Source organism: Cydia fagiglandana, chromosome 24, assembly GCF_963556715.1.
Source record: "Cydia fagiglandana chromosome 24, ilCydFagi1.1, whole genome shotgun sequence".
NCBI lineage: Eukaryota > Metazoa > Arthropoda > Insecta > Lepidoptera > Tortricidae > Cydia > Cydia fagiglandana.
In genome coordinates, this window is record NC_085955.1 from 5,441,428 (window position 1) to 5,468,151 (window position 26,724).

Below are 26,724 nucleotides of genomic sequence, written 5' to 3' on the forward strand. Positions count from 1 at the left end.
ATTGTCAGTTCAGTACGGTGGCGCTTAAGCAATGTCAATGTGAAAACAAATCCGTTTAAAATTACAAGGAGGGATTTCATATCATCGCTAAGTAGGCGAAAGTGTGTCTGTCTGTCTGTTTGTCTGTTACCTCTTCACGCTTAAGCCGCTGAACCGATTTAGTTGAAATTTGGTATAGAGATAGTTCGAGTCCTGGGGAAAATCAGGGATATCATTCCTGAAGAGAGTGCAAAGGCGGGTGGAATTGAAAGGGTTAATGGCATTGCCTAATAATTGAAGTAAGCAATGAGCATATTGAATGATTGCTATTAGCATTATCCAGGCGCTATACCTACTTTAGCTGCTGTCACTAATTCCACGCAGACGAAGTCGCGGGCAAAAGCTAGTATTTCAATATTTTCGCTAGGATTTTTTGATTGTTTAGTACAAAAATCAACTTTACTTAAATGTAATAAGGTTGACATCTGTTGCGGGGTAGCAGAACTTCTGTGATTGTAGCTCAACTATGCGACGCTAGATGGGCTACTCGTATCTTCAAAAATAAAAATCGTAGATGCAATTTCGACATAATTTCCTTTACTTTAAAGTTCAAATTATTGTAATGGGCTAGGGCTCATAGGATAATCTCTTTCGAAATAAGAAAATATGGTCAATCATCCTTTAGATAGCGTTGCGTTTGTAGTAGTGTGCATGTTGACGACATAGGTTTCCAGACCGCAGGGAAGCATCATATATTTGTTAATGCCTGGAAGATTGAGACCTGTCTGCCCATGCTGATGCTAGCTCTGAGCTTATTGAATTGCCTTTCTTGGAACTCTTCAACGTACTTTCGGTCATTGGTTCATTTGTCTTAGAGTTTGGTAAAATGACATTCGGTGTATATGTTCAGTGGGCATGCTAAGGGTTATATTTGCAAAAACCCAGGTGTTGAGTTTGGTTAATGCTTGAGAGCTCCATGTGCATTTGGCCTGTTTAGTGTCCATATTATGCAGACGCACTGCTTGCCACCATTTGAATATTGTCTTTAGAGCTCTTTGCATTAGGTTGGATATCGTGTGGAAGAAGAAGTTTTGGGTAGAAACGATGTTAGACTAATAATGGACTGACGGATATAGGCTGTCAGTAGTCCTTTTTCCCTGCTTTTGCTATGAAGTTTACCTTGACCCGAGTCCAATTATCTGGTACGATTCACCACGCGAAACTTGCTCTGAATATTATGGCCAGATGCAGATTGCTGTAAAAGCGCCGCTGATTTAAATCAAAAAGTTTGGTCTAAAGATGTTTCTTGCTATATTCCAGTCGATATTGCGTGCCACTGTGGATTCGAGGATTCCTATGGGCGCAAAGCTGTGTTTATTACTGGTTGAGTATGAACCGGGGAAGTGGGTGTCTCTGAGCAAGTTCCTCTTCCGTGTTCATAAATGTGCCATCTAGTGTTTAAGGAGACCGAGATAGTTGGTTGGTGTCTTGGAGAGTATTATGTAAGTTCATGCTCCTTTATGAGTTTGGGCAATATCAGGAGGCACCCCGTACGATTGCCCTGTCTAGACGGAACCACAGTATAAAAAGTAACAGTGAACCGACGCCTTTGATATATGCGTTAATGCAGACACCGCATAAGAACACAGTAGGGTTGTGACAGACTTTAACACAACTGCCCATAAGACAAAGAACATTTCAAATAAGACCCGCTAGCCCTGTAAGTGGTACTGAGCTACTAACAATGGCAATGTATGCAACTCGGGTGCGCGCGGCAACAGAACAAGTCACAACAGAACAGGTCACAACAGAACAGATCATAACAGATCAGGTTAGAACAGAACAGATCACAACAGAACAGCTCTCAACAGAACAGGTTAGAACAGAAAAAGATAGAACAGAACAGAACAAGATAGAACAGAACAGAACAAGATAGAATAGAACAGATCACAACAGAACAGGTTTTGGAATTGATCTGTTTTAATTGTTAACAGAATGGGTATGGTACTACGCGTATCATAGAGCATTGACTGAATATAATAAACAAATATGGGAGGCAAAAATAAGATAATGGAGAAGGTTCCGTCTAGACAGGGCAATCGTACGGGGTGCCTCCTGATATTGCCCAAACTCATAAAGGAGCATGAACTTACATAATACTCTCCAAGACACCAACCAACTATCTCGGTCTCCTTAAACACTAGATGGCACATTTATGAACACGGAAGAGGAACTTGCTCAGAGACACCCACTTCCCCGGTTCATACTCAACCAGTAATAAACACAGCTTTGCGCCCATAGGAATCCTCGAATCCACAGTGGCACGCAATATCGACTGGAATATAGCAAGAAACATCTTTAGACCAAACTTTTTGATTTAAATCAGCGGCGCTTTTACAGCAATCTGCATCTGGCCATAATATTCAGAGCAAGTTTCGCGTGGTGAATCGTACCAGATAATTGGACTCGGGTCAAGGTAAACTTCATAGCAAAAGCAGGGAAAAAGGACTACTGACAGCCTATATCCGTCAGTCCATTATTAGTCTAACATCGTTTCTACCCAAAACTTCTTCTTCCACACGATATCCAACCTAATGCAAAGAGCTCTAAAGACAATATTCAAATGGTGGCAAGCAGTGCGTCTGCATAATATGGACACTAAACAGGCCAAATGCACATGGAGCTCTCAAGCATTAACCAAACTCAACACCTGGGTTTTTGCAAATATAACCCTTAGCATGCCCACTGAACATATACACCGAATGTCATTTTACCAAACTCTAAGACAAATGAACCAATGACCGAAAGTACGTTGAAGAGTTCCAAGAAAGGCAATTCAATAAGCTCAGAGCTAGCATCAGCATGGGCAGACAGGCCTCAATCTTCCAGGCATTAACAAATATATGATGCTTCCCTGCGGTCTGGAAACCTATGTCGTCAACATGCACACTACTACAAACGCAACGCTATCTAAAGGATGATTGACCATATTTTCTTATTTCGAAAGAGATTATCCTATGAGCCCTAGCCCATTACAATAATTTGAACTTTACAGTAAAGGAAATTATGTCGAAATTGCATCTACGATTTTTATTTTTGAAGATACGAGTAGCCCATCTAGCGTCGCATAGTTGAGCTACAATCACAGAAGTTCTGCTACCCCGCAACAGATGTCAACCTTATTACATTTAAGTAAAGTTGATTTTTGTACTAAACAATCAAAAAATCCTAGCGAAAATATTGAAATACTAGCTTTTGCCCGCGACTTCGTCTGCGTGGAATTAGTGACAGCAGCTAAAGTAGGTATAGCGCCTGGATAATGCTAATAGCAATCATTCAATATGCTCATTGCTTACTTCAATTATTAGGCAATGCCATTAACCCTTTCAATTCCACCCGCCTTTGCACTCTCTTCAGGAATGATATCCCTGATTTTCCCCAGGACTCGAACTATCTCTATACCAAATTTCAACTAAATCGGTTCAGCGGCTTAAGCGTGAAGAGGTAACAGACAAACAGACAGACAGACACACTTTCGCCTACTTAGCGATGATATGAAATCCCTCCTTGTAATTTTAAACGGATTTGTTTTCACATTGACATTGCTTAAGCGCCACCGTACTGAACTGACAATAGGGAGCATGCATGAACTATACAGCATAGGAGCCATCTGATTTTTGGCGCGAGACGTAAATGTGACGTTTATACTTCCAATGGGACCCACAAGATGGCAGAACCTACTATGCATAATATGTAGATGGTATAGCACTTGCTTTGATTAGGTTAGGTCTTGTTTTTGTTTGAAATCGAACTTGATATATTTTTAACGACGATGATGACACACGCTTAGTAACTCTGAAACATTGCTCTACACAACCTCACCTTAAGGGGCTCCCCGCGGTTTTCATCGATATTTGACAAGGTTTGAGCCGTTACTTCTACATTTACACTTCAGATAGAATTATAAGACAAATGGCTACCGATTCTTCAATCTTTAATCTCCATTCTTGTCTACCGGATTTTGAAACTAATGAATACTTATTTTTTTATGATTTTTTTAAACATTGTCTAAAAATAACACTTTTTTCGTAGCTGGATTGCTGTGAAGGATCTTACATGTACGAAATCTGCATATTTGGGTTTGTCTTTGACGTCTCTAAAAACTGGTCAGAGATGTAAATTTTAAAATAATTAACACAAAAGCTATGGCCTGAAAACCAGGTTGTTGGCCTAAAATTGTTCAACTTGATGTCGAATATCTCGAAGACAATGAACTTTGAAGTAAATATGGCATACTATATTGCTAAAAGTCGTTGCTATTATAGCTACAAAAAAACAACGGATTGCACTCCGGGAGTGCCGACAGAAGTGAAAACTCAATGACTAGGCCAAAATGTCTGCAGCACTATGTATCCTCCTTTCTATTGAAAAACTTTAGTCCGAAATTGCTGGTCAGTGAGCTTGTTTAAAATTCAAATTTGTACAGTTAATTCTTTAAAATTCGAATAGAAATTGTAAATTTACCTTGCAGATCTCGCATCTAAATATATTTGATCATGATATTTTGAGTTTTATTCACCATTACTAGAGTTCACTTTTATTAGCGATTTCATCAAGATGTAGCTTTATTGAATTATATTTGAGTGATATAAAGTTTGAATGTAACTGTGAGATCCTCGTATTTCAACCCGTACAAGATTAGAACCTTTTTCATGTAATGTCATTGAGTTTTTCTTTATTGATTTAATTGCCATCTATTTGAGTGGCCATCTAAACGTTACGATCACGTGATCGCTGTCTCAGAAAGTGCCCAACGCCGCTAAAGAAGTTCTCACTTTAAAAACATTAGAAAACTAAAGGATTCAGATCGAATGTCATTAGCGCCAAGGAGCCCCTTAACAACGAATTTTGAAAAACCAGCTTTTGCATTTTTTTTGTACTCGCATTGGGAACATTATAAAATACCTAAATGATTGGTAAATAAATAAATAGTCATTCACTTTTAAACATTTTTTTATTTCAGACATACACAGACGTACACTTATTCGAAGTCAAAAAACACATAAGTTCTCTTGATGATTTTCGGGTTGGTCACCTCTACGAACCACACCCCCGCGTCTTTCCAGATTAAAGTTTTCTGTTTAAGAGGCACGGAGAGGAATGATCTAATGTTGTGTTTTCTTAGCACCTCCAGCAAAAGCCCCTCCGCATGGAAATGACCAAACGAGATAGTCTTATGTAATCTTTCAGTAGGAGTAGCAGAGAAAGCGTTATTATTGTTTGTCCTTGTCACATTCTCACATTTTTTTTTAATTCCCCACAGTGAATTTAGTATGGTTTATGTTAGGTAACAAATAACCCGACCAAGTTACGTAGGTTATGCTTGATATGTTGTCAGGTATATTAAAACGTGTTTTCAATTTCGTCACTTTGCGTATGTTCTGTCCCTCACGGACTTTCTGACCTCTGAACTCTGACCTCTGACCATTCCGATTGAAAAGATTGAAGAGTATACCCCCAACATCGCACGAGTTTCATGACCATGTCGCATTACAGAATTACAGCATTAGTAAAATCTACTTTATTTCTAGTACTTAGAGTTAATAATCTTTCAAATAAGCTTCATTATCTGACTAAGGTTACAATACTTAATTCATGACGGCTGATATTTGCTTATAATTTCATACAAATACATCAAACTCTCTCTATCTGTCAAATTCTACGGTGAATGGAAGTTTACAGTCACATACGACTTTTTGTTTTCGAACGTCACGGTCTACATCTCAACGATCGGCAACGCGCATGTAACATCTCGAAATTGCAGGCGTCCATAGGCTACGGTGACTGCTCACTACCAGACGGGCCGTGTGCTTGTTTGCCACCGACGTGGTATATAAAAAAAGAAAAAAACTTATTGAACCTTTTTGCAGTCGGCAACGCGCATGTAACAACTAAAGTTGCAGGCATCCATAGGCTACGTTGACTGCTTACCATCATGTGAGCCGGATGCTTGTTTGCCACCGACGTATTATAAAAAAAAAAAAATCTGGGCCTTTTTGCAGTCTGCAAACTACAAACTACATTTGATAACCAAAAGAGACAAAATCAACCGTAAATAAGTGTGCTAGAAACCCTAAATACTACATGAGCAGGGGGACCGGAGGTGTCCCCTGTCGAGGTTTTCCTGAGGGTCTAATGATAATAATGATGATGATGATGTATAGGTTTCAAAAGTCTGAACTTGCAAGCGTCCAAAGGCTACGGTGGCTGCTTACCATCAGGTGAGCCGGATGCTTGTTTGCCACCGACGTAGTATATAAAAAAAAATCTGGATCTTTTTGCGGTCGGTAAACTACAAACTCCATACATTTGATAAGCACAAGCGACAAAACCAACCGCAAATAAAAATGCATCCGTGGTAACAATAGAATTCGCAGGCGTCCATGGGCTACGGTGACTGCTTACTGTCAGGCGAGGTCGTCTGCTTATTTGCCACCGACGTGGTATTAAAAAAAACGCCGATATAAGCGTCATATTTTAAAACAAAGTTATTGAATCTTTGGGCAGTCGGCAGCGCGCTTGTATCCACCCTGGAGTTGCAGGCGTCCAAAGGCTACGGTAACAACTTACCATCAGACGGACTGTATGCTTATTTGCCACCAATGTGGTATAATAAAAGAAAAACCCCTTTACGGTTGGTAAACTACAAACTCCATACATTTGATAAGCACAAGCGACAAAACCAACCGCAAATAAAAGTGCATCCGTGTAAACTATAGAATTCGCAGGCGTTCATAGGCTACGGTGACTGCTTACTGCCAGGCGGGGTCGTCTGCTTGTTTGCCACTGACGTGGTATTAAAAAAAAACGCCGATATATGTCTCATATTTTAAAACAAACATTATGGGCCTTTTTGCAATTTCATAGCGGATGTTTTTGGAAATAACTAGCGGTGTCCACTGACGAGGCGCCACTAGCGACATCTATATTGTTAAGCGAATCGATAGTCTGTCAAGCCGGATATGTCAGAAGCAATGTAAAGCAAACTAAAGTATGGTATCCCTAGGAAACGAACAAAAGGCAGGAATGTACATCGAACAGCGATGAAATGTAAACAAAACAGTTCCACAGATGAGATATAAATGACACACGATTTTCGAACTATTCAAACGTAGTGTTGCTAGCCCACGATTTTTCAAATTTGCCGCCTTTTTCTACTGACTAGATTTGCTTGACCAAGATTAATTAACTTACCTTGAACCCCCTCTGACTCTGCGGACTTTTTTAGAAATACTCAGACGGCTGCTCATCTATACATATCATAGCGGATGGTTTTAGAACTAACGTTGCGCATACATACAGTCGCCCTCTGGCGGGGAAAGTTTAGAACTAACGTTGCGCATACATACTGTCGCCCTTGGGCGGGGCTGGCGGGGATTTTTGGAATTAACTAGCGGTGTCCACCGACGAAGGCGCCACTAGGGATATCTATTCATTTAAGCGATTCAACAACTCACATACAAAGTGGAGACATCTAAACATTTCATAGCGGATGGTTTTGGAACTAACGTTGCGCATACATACTGTCGCCCTCTGGCGGGGGATTTTTAGAACTAACCTTGCGCATACATACTGTCGCCCTCCAGCGGGGCTGGCGGAAATTTTAGGAACTAACGTTGCGCATACATACTGTCGCCCCCAGGCAGGGCTGGTGGGGATTTTTAGAACTAACGTTGCGCATACATACTGTCGCCCTCTGGCAGGAGAATTTTAGAACTAACGTTACGCATACATACTGTCGCCCCCAGGCAGGGCTGGTGGGGATTTTTGGAACTAACGTTGCACATACATACTGTCGCCCTCAGGCAGGGCTGGTGGGGATTTTTAGAACTAACGTTGCGCATACATACTGTCGCCCCCAGGCAGGGCTGGCGGATAATTTTGGAACTAACGTTACGCATACATACTGTCGCCCTCAGGCAGGGCTGGCGGGGATTTTTGGAACTAACGTTGCGCATACATACTGTCGCCCTCTGGCGGGGGATTTTTAGAACTAACCTTGCGCATACATACTGTCGCCCTCTGGCGGGAGAATTTTAGAACTAACGTTGCGCATACATACTGTCGCCCTCAGGCAGGGCTGGTGGGGATTTTTGGAACTAACGTTGCGCATACATACTGTCGCCCTCTGGCGGGGGCTTTTTAGAACTAACCTTGCGCATACATACTGTCGCCCTCCAGCGGGGCTGGCGGAAATTTTAGGAACTAACGTTGCGCATACATACTGTCGCCCCCAGGCAGGGCTGGTGGGGATTTTAGGAACTAACGTTGCGCATACATACTGTCGCCCCCAGGCGGGGCTGGTGGGGATTTTTAGAACTAACGTTGCGCATACATACTGTCGCCCCCAGGCAGGGCTGGCGGATAATTTTGGAACTAACGTTACGCATACATACTGTCGCCCCCACGCAGGGCTGGTGGGGATTTTTGGAACTAACGTTGCGCATACATACTGTCGCCCTCAGGCAGGGCTGGCGGGGATTTTTGGAACTAACGTTGTGCATACATACTGTCGCCCCCAGGCAGGGCTGGTGGAGATTTTTAGAACTAACGTTGCGCATACATACTGTCGCCCCCAGGCAGGGCTGGCGGGGATTTTTGGAACTAACGTTGCGCATACATACTGTCGCCCTCAGGCAGGGCTGGTGGGGATTTTTGGAACTAACGTTGCGCATACATACTGTCGCCCCCAGGCAGGGCTGGTGAGGATTTTTAGAACTAACGTTGCGCATACATACTGTCGCCCTCTGGCGGGGGATTTTTAGAACTAACCTTGCGCATACATACTGTCGCCCTCCAGCGGGGCTGGCGGAAATTTTAGGAACTAACGTTGCGCATACATACTGTCGCCCCCAGGCAGGGCTGACGGATAATTTTGGAACTAACGTTGCGCATACATACTGTCGCCCCCAGGCAGGGCTGGTGGGGATTTTTGGAACTAACGTTGCGCATACATACTGTCGCCCCCAGGCAGGGCTGGTGGGGATTTTTAGAACTAACCTTGCGCATACATACTGTCGGCCCCAGGCAGGGCTGGTGGGGATTTTTGGAACTAACTTTACGCATACACAGTGGCGCCTCTAGCGGGGAGTAGAGTGAACTAACCAGCGGCGCATACATACTGTCACCCTCCGGCGGGGCTGGCGGATATTTTCGGAACTAACGTTGCGCATAGACAGTGGCGCCTCTAGCGGGGACTAGAGTGAACTAACCAGTGGCGCCATCTAGCGGAGACCTTTGGAACTAACGTTGCGCATAGACAGTGGCGCCATCTAGCGGGGAGTAGGGTGAACTAAATTGTCACTACCTTGCGCATACATACTGGCGCCCTCTGGCGGAAAAGTTCTGGTCCAAAACCGGTACAAACACACTACTAGTGCCGATTTCGAAAATGATGACCATTTTGGAATCCAAAATGGCGGCCATGCACTGTGTCATAAAAGTCGTCATGGATGTCGTTTTATACGTTTCAGGGGGCCCCAATTTTGAAAATGATGACCATTTTGGAATCCAAAATGGCGGCCATGCACTATGCCATAAAAGTCGTCATGGGTGTGGTTTTATAGGTTTTAGGAGGCGCAGATTTCAAAAATGATGACCATTTTGGATTCCAAGATGGCGGCCATGCACTATGTCATAAAAGTCGTCATGGATGTCGTTTTATAGGTTTTAGGGGGCCCCGATTTAGAAAATGATGACCATTTTGAAATCCAAAATGGCGGCCATGCACTATGTCATAAAAGTCGTCATGGGTGTCGTTTTATAGGTTTTAGGAGGCGCAGATTTCAAAAATGATGACCATTTTGGATTCCAAGATGGCGGCCATGCACTATGTCATAAAAGTCGTCATGGATGTCGACTTATAGGTTTTAGGGGGCCCCGATTTAGAAAATGATGACCATTTTGAAATCCAAAATGGCGGCCATGCACTATGTCATAAAAGTCGTCATGGGTGTCGTTTTATAGGTTTTGGGGGGCGCAGATTTAGAAAATGATGACCATTTTGGATTCCAAAATGGTGGCCATGCACTATGTCATAAAAGTCGTCATGGGTGTCGTTTTATAGGTTTTAGGGGGCGCATATTTCGAACACGATGACCATTTTGGATTCCAAGATGGCGGCCATGCACTATGTCATAAAAGTCGTCATGGATGTCGTTTTATAGGTTTTAGGGGGGCCCCGCTTTCGAAAATGATGACCATTTTGGAATCCAGAATGGCGGCCATGCACTATGTCATAAAAGTCGTCATGGGTGTCGTTTTATAGGTTTTGGGGGGGGCGCAGATTTCGAAAACGATGACCATTTTGGATTCCAAGATGGCGGCCATGCACTATGTCATAAAAGTCGTCACGGATGTCGTTTTATAGGTTTTAGGGGACGCAGATTTCGAAAATGATGACCATTTTGGATTCCAAGATGTCTGCCGTAGTGATGGGTAGGACATCAATTTAAAATGAGTTTGTATGAGTACCTCATTTTCTAAAATGAGGTGTTACAATGTCTTACTTCAAATGAGGTACTAGCATATTTTCAGCGTCGACTATTCCATTAACTCCAACGGCGACAAAAAATATTTAATGTATATACATATTTATGTATTCATCACTTCCTTTATAAATAAATAAGTAGTAGTAATATTTAATTGGAGTGCAATTCTGGAGGTTAAGAATAGAATAATACGAAGAAATAGAGATAAAACGATATCCATGACGACTTTTATGACAAAGTGCACGGCACACATCTTGGATTCCAAACTGGTCATCATTTTCGAAATCGGCAGTTCCTAAAACCTATAAAACGATATTCATGACGACTTTTATGACAAAATACGTAGCCGCCATCTTGGATTATAAAATGATCATCGTTTTCGAATTCTGCACTCCCTAAAACCTATAAATCGACATCTGTGACGACGCAAGTTATCTTTATTTTCAGATCTAACAAATTGCTACAGAATACAAAGGACAAAAAAAGAAGCGAGGAGGTAATGAAACAAGCAAAAATACAGATGATTCCTTGACGCAATTGGATGCTTCTTAAATTGTGTCCAGATTTTTTTGGCATAAAAGTTTTTATTTTTCACATATTACTCTGACAAGTTCCGTGACATTTCGAGCTTGTAATTTTTTAAGTAAATGTTTTTGTTTATCTATGTCGATCTCACTAGAATAATATAATCAAGGTATGTTTATATTTGATGATTGAAATAGTAACGCAAAAAAAAATATATTTGTGTCTTATATTCCTGCCGAAGACTTTTATTTTTCCTTTTCCTTCTACACAAGTTTGGCCAAGTAATAAGAATTTAGGGCTCTCAATTTTATTTTGACTTCTACTACAACAGTAAAGCTACGAGGCCATGTTTGGTATCGTTTTCGTATAAATTCGCGGTACCAAATTTAGTTATGGTGTCACATTGACACCATTCCAAAGTAAAAACATATAAACTTATTAAAATACTTTCTTTTAAACTCCTCTTCACGCTTAAACTGCTGAACAGTTTTAATTTAAATTTAGTACACATATATTTTGAGTCCCGAGACAGGACATAATAAGTTATCTCAAAAATCATCCTTTAAAGGTGTGAAATGAGGTGTAGGGGGGAATTCAGAATTGACTTCTTGAAGTTAATACTGTTTAAGTTTAGGTTTGAAGTCATGTTTTTTTAGAAGATGTAGACCATCTCAAATTCAATAATAAATCGGTTCAGCGGTTATTGATTTCCCGTACAAATTTCCACGCCATTTTTCACACCTTCAAAAGATGATTTTGGTTATAAGATCTATCCTATGTCCTGTTCCGGGACGCAAACTATTTCTATACCAAATTTCAACGAAATCGGTTCAGCGGTTAAGCGTCAAGAGGAGTTTAAAAAAAACCGGCCAAGTGCGAGTCGGACTCGCGTATTAAGGGTTCCGTACATTAAGTCCGACTCGCGCTTGACTGCACATTTCTAATAGGTTTTCCTGTCATCTATAGGTAAAGAACTATTTTGTGTATTCAGACGGACAGACATACATACGCACGAGTGATCCTATAAGGATTCCGTTTTTTGCTTTTGAGGCACGGAACCCTAAAAATATTTTTTTTAATTTTGTGGAATGGTGTCAATGTGATACCTTAAATGGATTCACATTCAGCAACCCAGATTTATACGAAAACGATACCATACACGACCTAGCACCTTCACTGATGTAGATATATCAAGATAAAATTGAGAGCCCTAAATAAACTTTCAAGAGCGGATATCTCAAAAACTATTCAACATATCGAAAAAATTGACTGAATAAACTTGTAACAAATTAAATTAACTTTCAGTTTGTATTTATAAGTGGCCATGTCGCTAAGATGCATAGTTTCCGAGATATAATCGAAAAACCGGAAAATGGGACCTTCAAAGCCCCCTCTCTTCCCCCCGCTTAAGGGCTACGGCCGGGGACTTTTGATATGTTCACCTCCTAACTTGTCCAAACCAAGTTACAGAGTCAAAAATTGTGTTCCGAGCATTTCCCTCTACAACTTTTTGGAGCATTCGTTGGCTGACCTAAGTAGCTTATTGCATTTCTTTAAAAACTTTTCTGTAAAAGGTTGACGGGTGTTGGGTGTTTATATGGTTTTGGTCGATTATTATCATTTGCATCGCCCATGACGACTTACTAGAATTACTTACGAGCACACGAGACACTAACAGTAGTTTGACAAACCTTGGTTTTCCAGAGGTATTTTATATTGACATTTGCTGTCACAAATTTGCTGTCAGATTTAGTCGCAAACCGCACGCAAAGTGCACACAAATGTGTCGACACCTTGTTACGGAAAAGTGTACACACGGCGACGACACTTTGTTTCGAAACAATTCTAGACACATTGTGTGGACTCTGTTACGACACATCTGACATTTAGTTACCACTTTGATGATTCTGCGACTGGAATGGTTATATGGGAAGTACATCCGCCCCACACCAATTTTGGTGGCTAGCCATAAGCCGCGCGTGGCGCTGTCGCCACCTAGCGGCCATATCTGTCCTGATCGTAACAGACGCGTTTTGTTAGAAAGTGAGTCTTCTGTACCTGGTACTATTATTTATTCTGTGCCGTAGTACAGGCGTCGCGTGCGGCCCACGCCGTCAACATATCGCCCTTCCGGTATCACTCACTAAATATGTTACACTGACATTTTAATAACACCTATTTACTGTAAAGTTTTGCAATTTTCTTACCACGTAATAGTACAATATCTGGGAGAGTTGGGAGACCGAGCTTTGCTCGGTGAATATATAAAAACTCAAATATGCGCGTTATCCCAGAGATCAGACCTAGCTAGATTTTTCGCCCGCTAAAACCCGCATATAGCAAATTGCATCGAAACCGTTAGAGCAGCTTCCGAGATCCCCGAAATATATAAATAAAGAAATATTCTAGAATTGCTCGTTTAAAGGAATTAGATTGTGCAACGAGGGGGGTAAGCGAGATTTTGTAAACGAGGTCTATAATTCTCGACAGCCGCAGGTAAGGCTTTGGGATTATTTTGAATATGTATATAGCCCCCTCCAGACTATGCGCGTGAATCGCGGGCGAAGCCGCGAACGCGAGTGTGGAGTCGATTTCGCTGTCTGCGAAAATCGACGCCACACTCACGTTCGCGGCTTCGCGCCGCGATTAGGCGCACGAGTATGGAGGAGGCTTATTAGCTATATATGTCATTGGTTGTTGAATTTCATAGTCAATAATTCACTTGTAAAGAGCGCGCTATACAATATGCTTCCTCGACCTAGCCAAGGTGACAATCGCTTGCGCTTCACCATCGAATCGCTTTGTCTCTCTCGGTTCCATAGTGTGACAGTGACAGTTGCGTTTCGTTCGTTACGTAGCGTTAGCGATTGGCATGTTGTTTAGGGGCTATTCATAAATTAAGTCATTTCAAATTAGGGGGGGGGGGGTCTGGACATCGGATGATGGTAGCATGACGTAGGAGGAAACGGGGTCATTCGAAGCATGATTTTTTGATGATTTTAGGGGGGGCGGGTCAAAACACGTCAAAAATCGATGACATAATTTATGGACAGCCCCTTACGGCTCCTGAAAACTCAATTACGAGTTAAGCAAACATGTAATAAATTCTGACGTTAAAGTATTTATGTCGCTGCGATTATGTTTACAGACTAGTAATGGGATTGAAATGAGCTGTCAAACGTCGTGGTTGTGACTGCATTTTTAGAAGGCAACATGCTGATAACTCTACAGATTTGCAGATTTGTAGACTTTCGGAGTTTTGTTGGAAAAAGTCAGTACCTACCTAAAGTTAAATAAAATAAAATCAAATCAAGAAAAAAAAATCAAGAGTGAACAGGCACCTTCTGGGCGAGCTCGCTCCATCGTAGGCCACGTCTACGCCTCGGCTAGTCTGTGGCCATGAGTAAGCCCATTCATAATAAAATAATAATAAAGAGACGAAATTTTTATAAGTGTCTTGTAACTAACAATCTATGGATCTGAGGAATCTGAAAATATCTATAATATAATATTTATTATAGATAAATGCAATGAAGATTTACCGCCCTTTTAAGGATTGTAGACAACCCCTAACCCTAAAGTAACTCTATCTGTGTGTCTGTACTCGTATGATTATCTCTGCACACACCGCTAAACCGTTTACATAACATTTGGTATGGAGATACTTTCAAGTATGTTTTCTTATTAATCATCATCATCACCATCCACGCAGACGAAGTTGTGGGTAGGACAAATAAAATCTAGTACGGGTAAATCGTCAATTGCTGGCCACCGGCTATTAACTGGCCACCATAAACTAAAAATGAAATCTATTCACCTATAAACAGAATTCATTTTAGTATAAGGTTCCAATAAGGCCTGCCTTTAATAACTAGCCACCTTATACTAAAATAAATAACTGTTTATAGGTTGTTTATAGGCGGATAGAATTCATTTTTATTTTACGGTGGCCACAGTTACTAAACAGTGGCCAGTTATTGACGAATTACCCTATGTACAAATCCCGTGTTTACACTGTTTATCATGTCATACGATTCTAATAGGCTCAGAAGCCTTGTAAACAATGTAAACCAAGCCAATTTGAAATGTCACATGTACACACAAATGTCAATTGATTTTACAACATTCTGCTTTAGATCGGGAATTATTGATTTAAATTGTCTTTGCTCGCCCCAATTTTGCGTAATGACGACCGCTTTGTTTTGTATTTATTTACACGACGATTGGTTTAAAATATATAGTTTAATACGACTTTGCTTGTAATGTGGCATTAGATGTTTTCATATTTTTTACGGTTAATACGAGCGTATTGGGAGTGTTTTATATCTTGTATATGTAAATAGTCTGCCGTTTTTTGCGGGGGAGGGGCACATCAAATGTATAGGTACGTCATGTCAGATAAACGTCAGTCCATACATATGGTTGACGTGAGGTTGACCATTGGCCGCCTATTTTCGACAGAGGGGAACGCCTGTTAATGGCGGCTCCATTGTTAATTACTCCGAGGTTTTATATATATCGTCACAAGTTTTTTTTTTTTCAGCCTTATGGGCACCCTTCCGCAGGGGACAGATCTGGGGGACCTAAGGTAGGTGGGTAAGTTTTATTTATTTATTTTATTAGTTTTAGTTTAAATTTATTTAGTTTTATACTTAATTTTAATAATAGTTTGTATAAGTTTTGTTATTGAATAAACTATATTTTACCTCAAGTTTGTTTGAAAATATTATCAAATCGTTTTGACAGTTCAAAAATAGAAGCTGATTTGACTAGTAGGAGAATACCCTATTGCATAAAATTTCAAACGATCCTCTGCTTTAAAATGATAACTTTGGAGAGCTTTTAGCTGGAACGTTCGAACGACGTCCATGGAAAAGTATAAAAGTGCCCATATTTGCGAAAAATTCCGCGAAGCTATTAATGTAACTAGTTTTATATTCAGAGTATTCAGACGTCATTGCGAACGCGAAACAGTTCAACTGCCGACTATAAGTATATAAATATTTAATCAAAGCAAATTGCAACAGCGCACAAAGCAAAAATTCTATAAAAATAATTCCTGCAATTTCAGCATTTCACACAACAAAACGTTTACGCCGAAATAAAACAGCTCATTTGAACGATGGAACAATCTCGAAATAACACAATCATAAAAGCTACTAGGCTAATGAATTAGAAAGAGACCAGTAGAGTTTTAAACAGCCTGTTAGAACGTGACAGGTGTACGTTCTCATTTCTGCTTGAACTAAAAGGTCAGTAGGTGAAGATGTCGTCGACCGTTCGCGCCAAAAATAGGAGTCGTGTCATCTTGACAGTTCGCGGCAAAGAAAGTCCGAACGTTATGCAAGTTGTATTTATAGCTTGAGAATTTCAAGTTCTTTTCGCAAATGAGGCTCGCTTGTGAATGTTGAGAGTTGTTCTGTGTAGATAAATAGTGTTTCATCTGTTACACATTTTTTTTTCTCTCCGACTTTTAATTTATTAAATGTCGGATATAAAGCAAATTTTAAGGAACCAGCAGACAAAACGACTACAATTTTTTAAGATCTACAATAACATGCACGTACTAAATTACATAAATTTATACAAAATTGTATGAAAAATCAATGGCATATTTTTTTTTAAATACAACATTTTTCTATTGACTTCTTAGTTATTATTATATTAAAATTAATTATTTTATGCATACAGTTGTGGCAAAACGTCTGAAAAGCGTAAGTACTCGAGACTCGAGTCTTCTAACCTAAATTAAAATAATTACATTTTACAGCTATTAATATTAGGGTGTCGCCTCTCATCAATCAGTCGCTGTCGTGTCGCGGCTTTCTTTGATGAATGCAATGCTAAACAAAATGGCCACCAAAGGGTAAAAATAACGTACTTAAAAAAGAGTAGCTTTGCGAAGAGGTTTCCATCCATAGAAAATTTAAATTTCGCGCCTTTTTCTACTAAGAAAGTGAGTTTGCCAGACTAATAAACCGGCCGGTCAAACAACTCTGTCAGTAGAAAAAGGCGTGAAATTCAAATTTTCTATGGGGCGATTACCCTTCGCGCCTACATTTTATTAAATTTGCCGCTTTTTTCTACTGTACGGAATTTAGCGCCTTTTTCTACTAAGAAAGTGAGTTTTCCAGACTAAGGCCGGTCAAACAACTTCGTCAGTAGAAAAAGGCGTGAAATTAAAATGTTCTATGGGGCGATTACCCTTCGCACCTACATTTTTTAAAATTGCCGCCTTTTCTACTGACGGAAATGGCTTGACAAACTTTAACACCGACTAATAGGGAGTTTAAAAACTATGCTGGCAACACTGGCGTCTGGGGCGCACCCTGACGGACTAACGCGAAAATCGAAATTTTATTATCTGCCTCTTTATCACTCTTGCATATTCGAGCGAAAGGGAGGCAGATTACGTAATTTGGATTTACGTTATTCGCCGTAGGCTCTCTGTACATCTATCTACACCACCTGGCAGCGCCGAGCAGCCGAGTACAAAAGCCAGACAGGTTGATTTGAAAAATGAACTCCCGTTTAGGAAATATGGATTCATTTTTGATGTATCGTTGTAGTTTGTTACCTGTCAGCTGCGCTCGCTGTAACGTGCCAAGATAAATAATAGCAGAGTTGAAAGAATTACTATAGGCAGAGACTAGTAAATATGCAAAACTAATAATCATAATACAAAACTGCGTTGCTTTTACTTTTCGAAACAAAAATTCTATTGTAACAAATTGTATTGCTTTTTACTCTAGGCCCGCCCGCCGTACAGACTGTAGGTACATATACTTGGTCAAGCATATCTTGTCAGTAGAAAAAGGCGGCAAGTTTGAAAAATGTAGGCGCGAAGGGATATTGACTCATAGAAAATTTAAATTTCGCGCCTTTTTTTACTGACAAGATTTACTTGACCATTTATACATACATATAATCACGCCTATTTCCCGGAGAGGTAGGCAGATACCACGGATTTCCACTTGCTACGATCCCGACATACCTACCTCTTTCGCTTCCTTCACTTTCATAACATTCCTCATACACGCTCGCCTCGCCGGTTAAGGGTGCTCTTGACCTGGCCTTTCTTCAGGATTTCCCCGATCAGAGAAAGCCCGCCGAGGTCTACCCCTTCCAACTCCCACTTCTACTTCTCCCTTCTACACTCCCTTTGTTAGCTTTCATTTTCTTCTTTGTTAGACTGTAGGTATTTTGATTTTTATTTTACTGATAGAGATACGGTTTATAGTTTTCGGTCACGTTCGATCGTGTGTAAGGTGGTCCTCCGTACGTCCGTTAAGGACGCAGCTATAAAATAGAGCGAAAAAGAGGTATTTTAACCACACCAAGGTCGCGGTCCGGTACGCCCGTCTATAACGGTTTTTAGATCGCACATATCCCAGAGATAGCACATAAACCCGCGGTAAATGGCCGTAACCGCGGCTCAAATGCGTTTGCAATTTATATTAATAGTAAACTGCGTCCGTACTATGCAGTCAACATTAATAGAACAATAGACCTTTGTTATGTTCGACTATTCAATAGAATATTGAAGCGCTGGTGGCCTAGCGGTAAGAGCGTGCGACTTGCAATCTGGAGGTCGCGGGTTCAAACCCCGTACCAATGAGTTTTTCGCAACTTATGTACGAAATATCATTTGATAAGTATTTACTAGTCGCTTTTCGGTGAAGGAAAACATCGTGAGGAAACCGGACTAATCCCAATAAGACCTAGTTTCCTCTCTGGGTTGGAAGGTCAGATGGCAGTCGCTTTCGTAAAAAACTAGTGCCTACGTCAAATCATGGGATTAGTTGTCAAGCGGACCCCAGGCTTCCATGAGCCGTGGCAAAAATGCCGGGATAACGCGAGGAAGAAGACTATTGAATAGAATATTAAACCACTCAGAACAGGGCGTACAGTTAGTATCAGAGGGCCTACCGCGAATCACGTTCGACGTGTTGTCTATGTCACACTTACGTACAAATTTACAAGTGGAACAGAGAGGCAACACGTCGAACTTGGTTCGCGGTAGGCCCTCAGTAGTAACGGATTAAACAACGCGCCGAAAGTATCTGGGCTATAACCGCGAAAATCGAAGTTCGCAAATTGCGGGCATTTTTCTCTGTCACTCTAATTACGCCTTCATTGGAGTAAAAGAGAAAGGTCCCCGCAATTTACGAATTTCGGTTTTCGCGGTACCCGCTCTGCAAATCTGTATATAGAGTTGCCAGTCTAAAAATGCAGTCACAACCACGACGTTTGACAGCTCATTTCAATCCCATTACTAGTCAGTAAACATAATCGCAGCGACATAAATACTTTAACGTCAGAATTTATTACATGTTTGGTTAACTCGTAATTGAGTTTTCAGGAGCCGTAAGGGGCTGTCCATAAATTATGTCATCGACGTGTTTTGACCCGCCCCCCCTAAAATTATCAAAAAATCATGCTTCGAATGACCCCGTTTCCTCCTACGTCATGCTACCATCATCCGATGTCCAGACCCCCCCCCCCAATTTGAAATGACTTAATTTATGAATAACCCCTAAACAACATGCCAATCGCTAACGCTCCGTAACGAACGAAACGCAACTGTCGCTGTCACACTATGGAAGACCGAGAGTGACAAAAAAAAATCCAACTCATGTTCTTTAAAAATTATGGTCACTTTAAAAATTTACTTAAAAATCCACACCCTGTAATGGTTCTTTAACTCTTGTTCCAACTTCTTCCAAATTCCATAACCCCTCGTCAGTGGCGACAAAAATGGCGAAAAGTCGTTGTCTGTGGATCCCGAATCGGGCCTTGTCACAGATAAGGAACGTCAGGTCACCTACTGCTACTAAACTGTAATTTCTATCGTGATTATTGTTTTGCGGGTGGCTGTTTAGCAGAAAACTGTATCTTTATTAGTTTTGCTATCTAATAATAATCATCATCATACAGTTAATCTATTCCTTGTGGTTCACAAGGACGAGCAAACCAAAGACATCAAAATCTTAACGGGTATTTTTAGTGTTTTAAATTAAATAGACAAGTATAATTATTCAAATTAGCTTTATTTACATGCCTTTACCACTAAGTATTGCTAAACATTAGCCTTTTTAATACCCTGCAATAGAAAAAAAATACAAAAAAACAGTTTTAAGTGACATACCATAATGGGTATGTCTTTAGAACTACCTTAAGTAGATGGTACTTTACATGCTTATAATTCAAAGAATGACTCTTATTTGTATATTATTTCTTTTTTAAACAGTAAAAATGATCCAGTAGCTCAGTTTCACAGACAAACGAAGCTGTTAGATTTAGTAAATTTTTTCCAGTACATGGTTTAAAAAAGTCTATTTCAGTCTTTCAAAATTAACACCTTTACATATTTTATTATAGCAGACTAATCATTATGTTCTGGTGAGAGAAACGATATGTTTCGATAATTTCGATATACTTACAACAAGATAAAGTTAATAAAAGTACTACATTCTAACAGAAGCATAGAAATATTTTAATTATAAACCCAACAAAAACGCTACTGTTGTAAGCAACCAACAGCGTTGAATAATATGGATACGACTAATTGTCAAAAAGCTACTTACCCTCGTCAGTGACGAGGCCCGATTTTAACATTTTGCCCACCGCCAGCTTCTGTGGTGAAGCCCGATGTTAACTTCGTTGGCGACATTACGAATTTGTGTAATTAGAAAATTTCCATGCGGGTGACAACCAAACCAATGAAAAAACAATGAGTGTCCGTTAAAAATCATAATATGTCTATTAAGATTTTTAATATAGTTATTCAATTTAAGAACCGCTGTTTTTAAACAATTATGTAAAATTATAAAAAAGCGACTTAGAAACATTTGTTATTAAGTGTTAAATAAATCGGATCAAAAAAATATAATTAATAATGTATTGAATATGCTGCTCTCAGCGTATCCATACTATGCAAACTGCATGGTCGGCCATTTTACTAACTCTAGTTGCTGTCTGTTCTGCGGCCCGATCCGGGCCGCCCAGTATCTGTGCGGCGGCCACAATCGGGCCGCAAATATACCTGTTGCTAGTTTTCTTTAGATAAATGAGGACTTCACTAAAGATTCATCTATGTAGCAAGCTGTTATAAATCTTAATAACATTGTCAACCGATACAGAAGTTTACGCAACGCATTTAATAGACAAAAAGATTTGGAACAGACAAAACAATTTTGAATGAATGATACGGCATAGGTTAGGCTGCTATTTTGATTAGTGTTTCTGTTGGATAAACATAACCTACACATATACTATGGATGAAATATGTATGAGTCTTACATTTTAATATGCAGAAGGCTCCAAATAAATACACAACTTCCTTGTACTATTAAAAATACAGTTAAAACGCCAAAACATCCACCTGTTGCAACGCTTGTAAGAACACTGGCGATTTCGCGGGTTTTTTACTTAGGGACACTGGTCAAGGTCAAGCTTACTGTCTGTCCTATTTCACTGGCAATACACGTCAATGAGTGTAAAAGAGTTAGATGCACGTTTGTCTGCTTTATTACATAAATTCGTAACGTCGCCAACGAAGTTAACATCGGGCTTCACCACAGAAGCTGGCGGTGGGCAAAATGTTAAAATCGGGCCTAGTCACTGACGAGGGGATAATTTATTCTGATTTTTTTTATTATTGTGTTAGCTTGAATAATTACAGGGTGTGGATTTTTAAGTGAATTTTTAAAGTGACCATAATTTTTAAAGAACATGAGTTGGATTTTTTTTTGTATTTTTATGATAACTGTTATGACTTGGTCTATCATCCGTTTACGGCTTGACGTCGAATTCTGGGACACCCTGTATATGTACCCACTTTGTACCTGAAAAACTCAAATCGAACTCCAGTCGCATTATAACCTGCCTTCAGGTATGATATAGTACATTATTGTCGAGGCTCGGAAGTAGCTACTTGCAGGCTGAGGATTCGTTTTAAACGGACGACCTTGGGAGTCCGTTTAATTGAATCCGAAGCCAGCAAGTAGCCTTCCAGCCGAGTCATATATAGTGCTTTTCTCAAAAATGGTGCAAGAAATATAAATATCATAGAAATATTTTACAAAAGCAACGTTCTTACATATATATTTTGACAGAAAAAAGCCCTTGCCGCCTTTTTATTTTTTTTAATAAAAAAATAGAAGTGTATTTTTCTGCCAAAAATACGCCAACCTATTTGAGACATCTAAATAGTCGCGGTACTAATCATCTGTTTGGCTGTTTAATGGGCCTGTGCCTTCATTTGATATGGTCATTTCAACTTTTAAAAAGTTTGGAACTCGACAAATAATGGAATTTGTATGCAACATTGCAGTCCCAAAATCGAGACTGCAATGTTTTTAAGTTTTTAATTTTTGACTGACCATAAACTACGCGCTTCGCGACCTATTTTTTAGACGGCAAAGTCGACTTTGCCGTCCATTTTTGAGAAAATACTATTACTTATTCTGTGCTTCAGGCACAGAATAAATAATAGTACTAGGTACAGAAGACTCACTCTCTAACAAAACGCGTCTGTTACGATCAACACAGATATGGCCGCTATAGTTCGTTTTTTTAGCATTAGAAAGAACTTCGCAGAAGTAAGCTTGTGGTTCCAAATCCGGCACTTTTAGCGGTAATAATTTGAAGTCAATTATATGTATTGACCATGCTACATTAGATAATTCAATAATTATTAACAATTAAAGAGCCTGATAAAAACTGTACGCTTACTTCTGTGGAGTTCTTTCTAATGCTAAAAAAAACGAACTATAGGTGGCGACAGCGCCACGCGCGGCTTATGGCAAACCCCAAAATTGGGGCCGAACGGATGCACTTTTAGCTACCTGTAGCAAAGCGACGAAATCGCGGAGTGAGTCACGCCTGCTTCAGGAAACGCGGCAGTATAAAGAACCTTTCGTTAGCAAACGAACGCTATATAAAGAACCTTTTAAAACAACATGTGGAGTGACAGCTGACGTGCTTCCGCCGGAACAGGATGTGCTACTAATGGTTCTCGACAGGGAATCGGGAGACAACATGTTTTGGCGATTTAATGTCGATCGATCCTGCGCAAATGGTGTAAGTAGTCTTTGGATGTTATAGGTCTGACTCGTCTGATTTTCACTATTTTTACAATTTTTTTTTCTTTTTCGACGGTTTGTCACTTTCACACTGCTGCTTACCAAGCCGGTGCAAAAATAGCTTGTACCGACTACTTGGTCAAGCAAATCTTGTCAGTAAAAAAAGGCAGCAAATTTAAAAAATGTAGGCGCGAAGGGTTATCGTCTCATAGAAAATTAGAATTTCGCGCCTTTTTCTACTGACAAGATTTGCTTGACCGTCTATAACGGGTATGGCCTGTAATATGAACAAAAAATTAAACTGTAGGCTGTACTCATACTGACCAACTTTTATTCAGCGACTTTGAAAAATAACTTGTGGTTTGATTTTTAATACACTTTAAAGTTTATTCTAAGACGCAATGTATTGCGAATTTTGTTATGTTTAAAGGCGTGACAAGCAACGTCAATCACAATGATATGGCGTGGCGATGGCGTCCATTGAAGATAATATTTATTTTGCATGAAAAATAGCGAGTCTAAATACTTCATAATTTTTAAAAGTTGTTGATTAAAAGTGTCACCGTTTGAGGAGTACAATCTATGTTTTAATTATATGCTCGTGTTACAGGTCTCACCCGGTATAAGTTTGTTTTTCAACAATTAATTAGCATCAACTCACCGTTTTAAACCCCCGATACATGACACGTATCTCCTGCTTGGAGAACTTGGTCTGCCGACACAACTCCTCAAGCGCCACGGGTATCGGCTTCGGCGTCCGCGTCGGCTCCAACTCGTACGCATGCTCCTCCACGGGAGACTCGGGAGGCGTCGCCATTTTGGATTTCAATTAATCGCACATAAAACTTTTAGAAGCGGAAAAGTCTTGGCTTGACTTAAGGACTTTTTTGAAGTATTTTTTTAATAAATAGCGCTTGATACAATGGTAAATATAAGCGGAAAATACACACTGAAATTGTGTGATAAAAATGTGTATGTATTTAAAAATCTCATAAAATAAGCTCAACAAGGACAATAGTTTCTATTGGCTGGTTTTAATGTAAATTTAAAACATTTTGAGAGTAAAGTGAGAATAGAGCGAGGTACCGTGGTAACGCGTTAGGTATTTTATACGGTAAAGTCTAAATACATTTTGGCGATGAATTGACAGTTTTGAGGTTACGCTGGATGGTTGCAGGGCAGGAACGTTCTGAAACAAGTGAAGGTTTAATTAAATAAGTTTTTAGCAAAAATTTCATTTTTGGTACAAGCTTTTATCGCTGACTGTACTTTTCTTACGCCAGACAACGAATACTCATCGAGACAATTCTAAAAACCCCTAACACAATTAGGTTGCGTTGTTTCATCACAGAGTTCCTATGGCCACCTCCTGTCTCCATCATCAGATCAGTTCGATGGCACCATAATATTGCATTGTCATCCGATTTATACATGCATGCAAAATTTCAGCTCAACCGGACACCGGGAAGTGGATCAAATTTAACATGCAAGATTTGATTACAGATAGACAACGGTCAGGTGAAACTAAATAAAAGCTTGTAATAAATATAATCTTGCAAACTTTAGGTAAGGTAAACATACTGGTGCTCGACGCGGTCCCAGTACATGTCATCTTGAAACTTAAGTCACTGTGAATAGAGGTGACAGCAAGGTGTCATCTATTGGGCGTTAGCATGTCGAGCACTATTGTAGTACGTTAATTACATTTTGGTAGAGAATGCCTTCTGGCATTAAGTTCGCCTTTTGTACAATTTTTTACTGTGCAATAAAGTTTAAATAAATAAATAAGTTTAAATAAATTTTGCACCTTTTTCTGCTGTCAGAGTTGCTTACCAAGGCAACCCAGAGCAAGCAAAGCCAAGCCAAGCCACTCTCTCTCTCGCTCTGCTCTGGCAAGCCAGAGTATACGTATATAAATGTAGCTTTCTATCACAGAAGAGTCTTTAGGCCGGAGCCCCACTGCTGCGCACGCTACATCCACGGCCCACGTTTTAATACAAACCGTGGGCAAGCCCACGAAATTTTGTATGGGAACGTGGGTCGTGTACATAGCGTGCGCAGCAGTGGAGCTCCGGCCTTATGCTTCATGACCATTCTATCCGAATTTCTGGTGGAATATCAGTTAAAAATGTCCTTATTGCACTTGAAGCATAAGGATCCTTCTGTGATGGAAAGCCAAATTTTTTTTAAATATGTGTATCAAATTCCATAGTCTGGCACAACCAATTTTTCTATGGGAAATGGAAACAAGTGCCTAGGTATTTTTTTCAAATCTACTGACAAGGTTTGTCAGACTAGAATCCTAATCTAACATCCACACATTGCATATTCATTATTAAAAGATGTATATTTCAACCATCACCAACTCTGCGGTGTAACAAATAGCTACCAAAACTAATTTAATTGAAAACTATTACGATTTCTTGCGGAATTTGGCCGGACGCCATTTTTGCCCGCCCGCTAAAAGTTGTGAGTTATGGTTATGACGGGGTTGCCATTGTGAAAAACTTTCATTATTAAACACATGATTTTTTTTAGTCAGTAGGTATTGATAGAGTCAGACCAAGAATAGTCTGCAGCGGATTTGATAGCCCACACGCAGTGAAAGTGTTATTTTAAACGTCAAACTTCAATCAAATTCTGACGTATCATCATCGTCATCTCAGCCTATATACGTCCCACTGCTGGGCACTGGCCTCCTCTCATGCACGAGAGGGCTTGGGCTATAGTCCCCACGCTAGCCCAATGCGGATTGGGGACTTCACATACACCTTTGAATTTCTTCGCAGATGTATACAGGTTTTCTCTCTGACGTATAAATAACATTTACTCTGCGTGAGCTATCAAAATTGCTGCAGACTTTTCTAGGTCTGACTCTAGCTTGATTTAAAAATCCTTTCTCAGGAAAATATTTCTAGATTCGTGTCTAAATACCTATGTATAGATAGACAGTTACACCATTTCAAGCTGCAGGCCAAAAATTTGGCTTCATTCGCTTTACTCATTCATTTATTAGCTTATACACGGTGTAACATGAGGAAACCGAATAATTTTAACCACGCATTTCTGAGGTCAAAAGAAGGAAAAAATGTAATATGAGTTTAGATCAATTTCGCAAAAAAAAACTTTCTTTTTTGTTTTGTTTTTTCAATTTTTTGAATGTATTTGTACATAAAAAAATAAATGTTATTGGTAAACTTGTTACTTAAAATAGATTTTTACATTTTTTATTCCTAAAACCTTTTTTTTGCAAAGTGTTACTTGTCACTTTTTGACATCTATCAATAAGGATATTTAGACTACGTCCCATAGCAGCAACATTACCATCAAAAACGCCTTTTACATTATGTAACAACAAAAACTTGTTTATTTTTAAATTATTTTTATCTCTGAAACTAGGCGCTTTTAAAAAAAAGTTTATAGGACATTTTTGTCTCTAAATATGATCAGGAATACGCTGTTAAAATTATTCGGTTTACTCATGTTACACCGTGTATACGAGGTTGCTTTTCATATAGTGCATGAGGAAAAATGGGCCGTGTAGTTTTCAGGAAGGTCCTATCTTAAAGAAAATTTGTATTCAT

The 26,724-nt window shown here is 39.8% G+C and overlaps 1 protein-coding gene across 1 annotated transcript in view; it reads right to left on the reverse strand.

Moving 5' to 3' along the window:
- Window positions 1–23,981, reverse strand: part of LOC134676194 (Kv channel-interacting protein 1) — a 53,906-nt gene extending 29,925 nt beyond the window's left edge. Inside the window, exon 1 of the mRNA XM_063534523.1 lies at window positions 23,802–23,981. Within this exon, the coding sequence (XP_063390593.1) occupies window positions 23,802–23,957 (156 nt within the window). The 5' untranslated portion in view covers window positions 23,958–23,981. The remainder of the gene's footprint in view (window positions 1–23,801) is intronic.
- Between the last annotated feature and the right edge of the window lie 2,743 nt (window positions 23,982–26,724).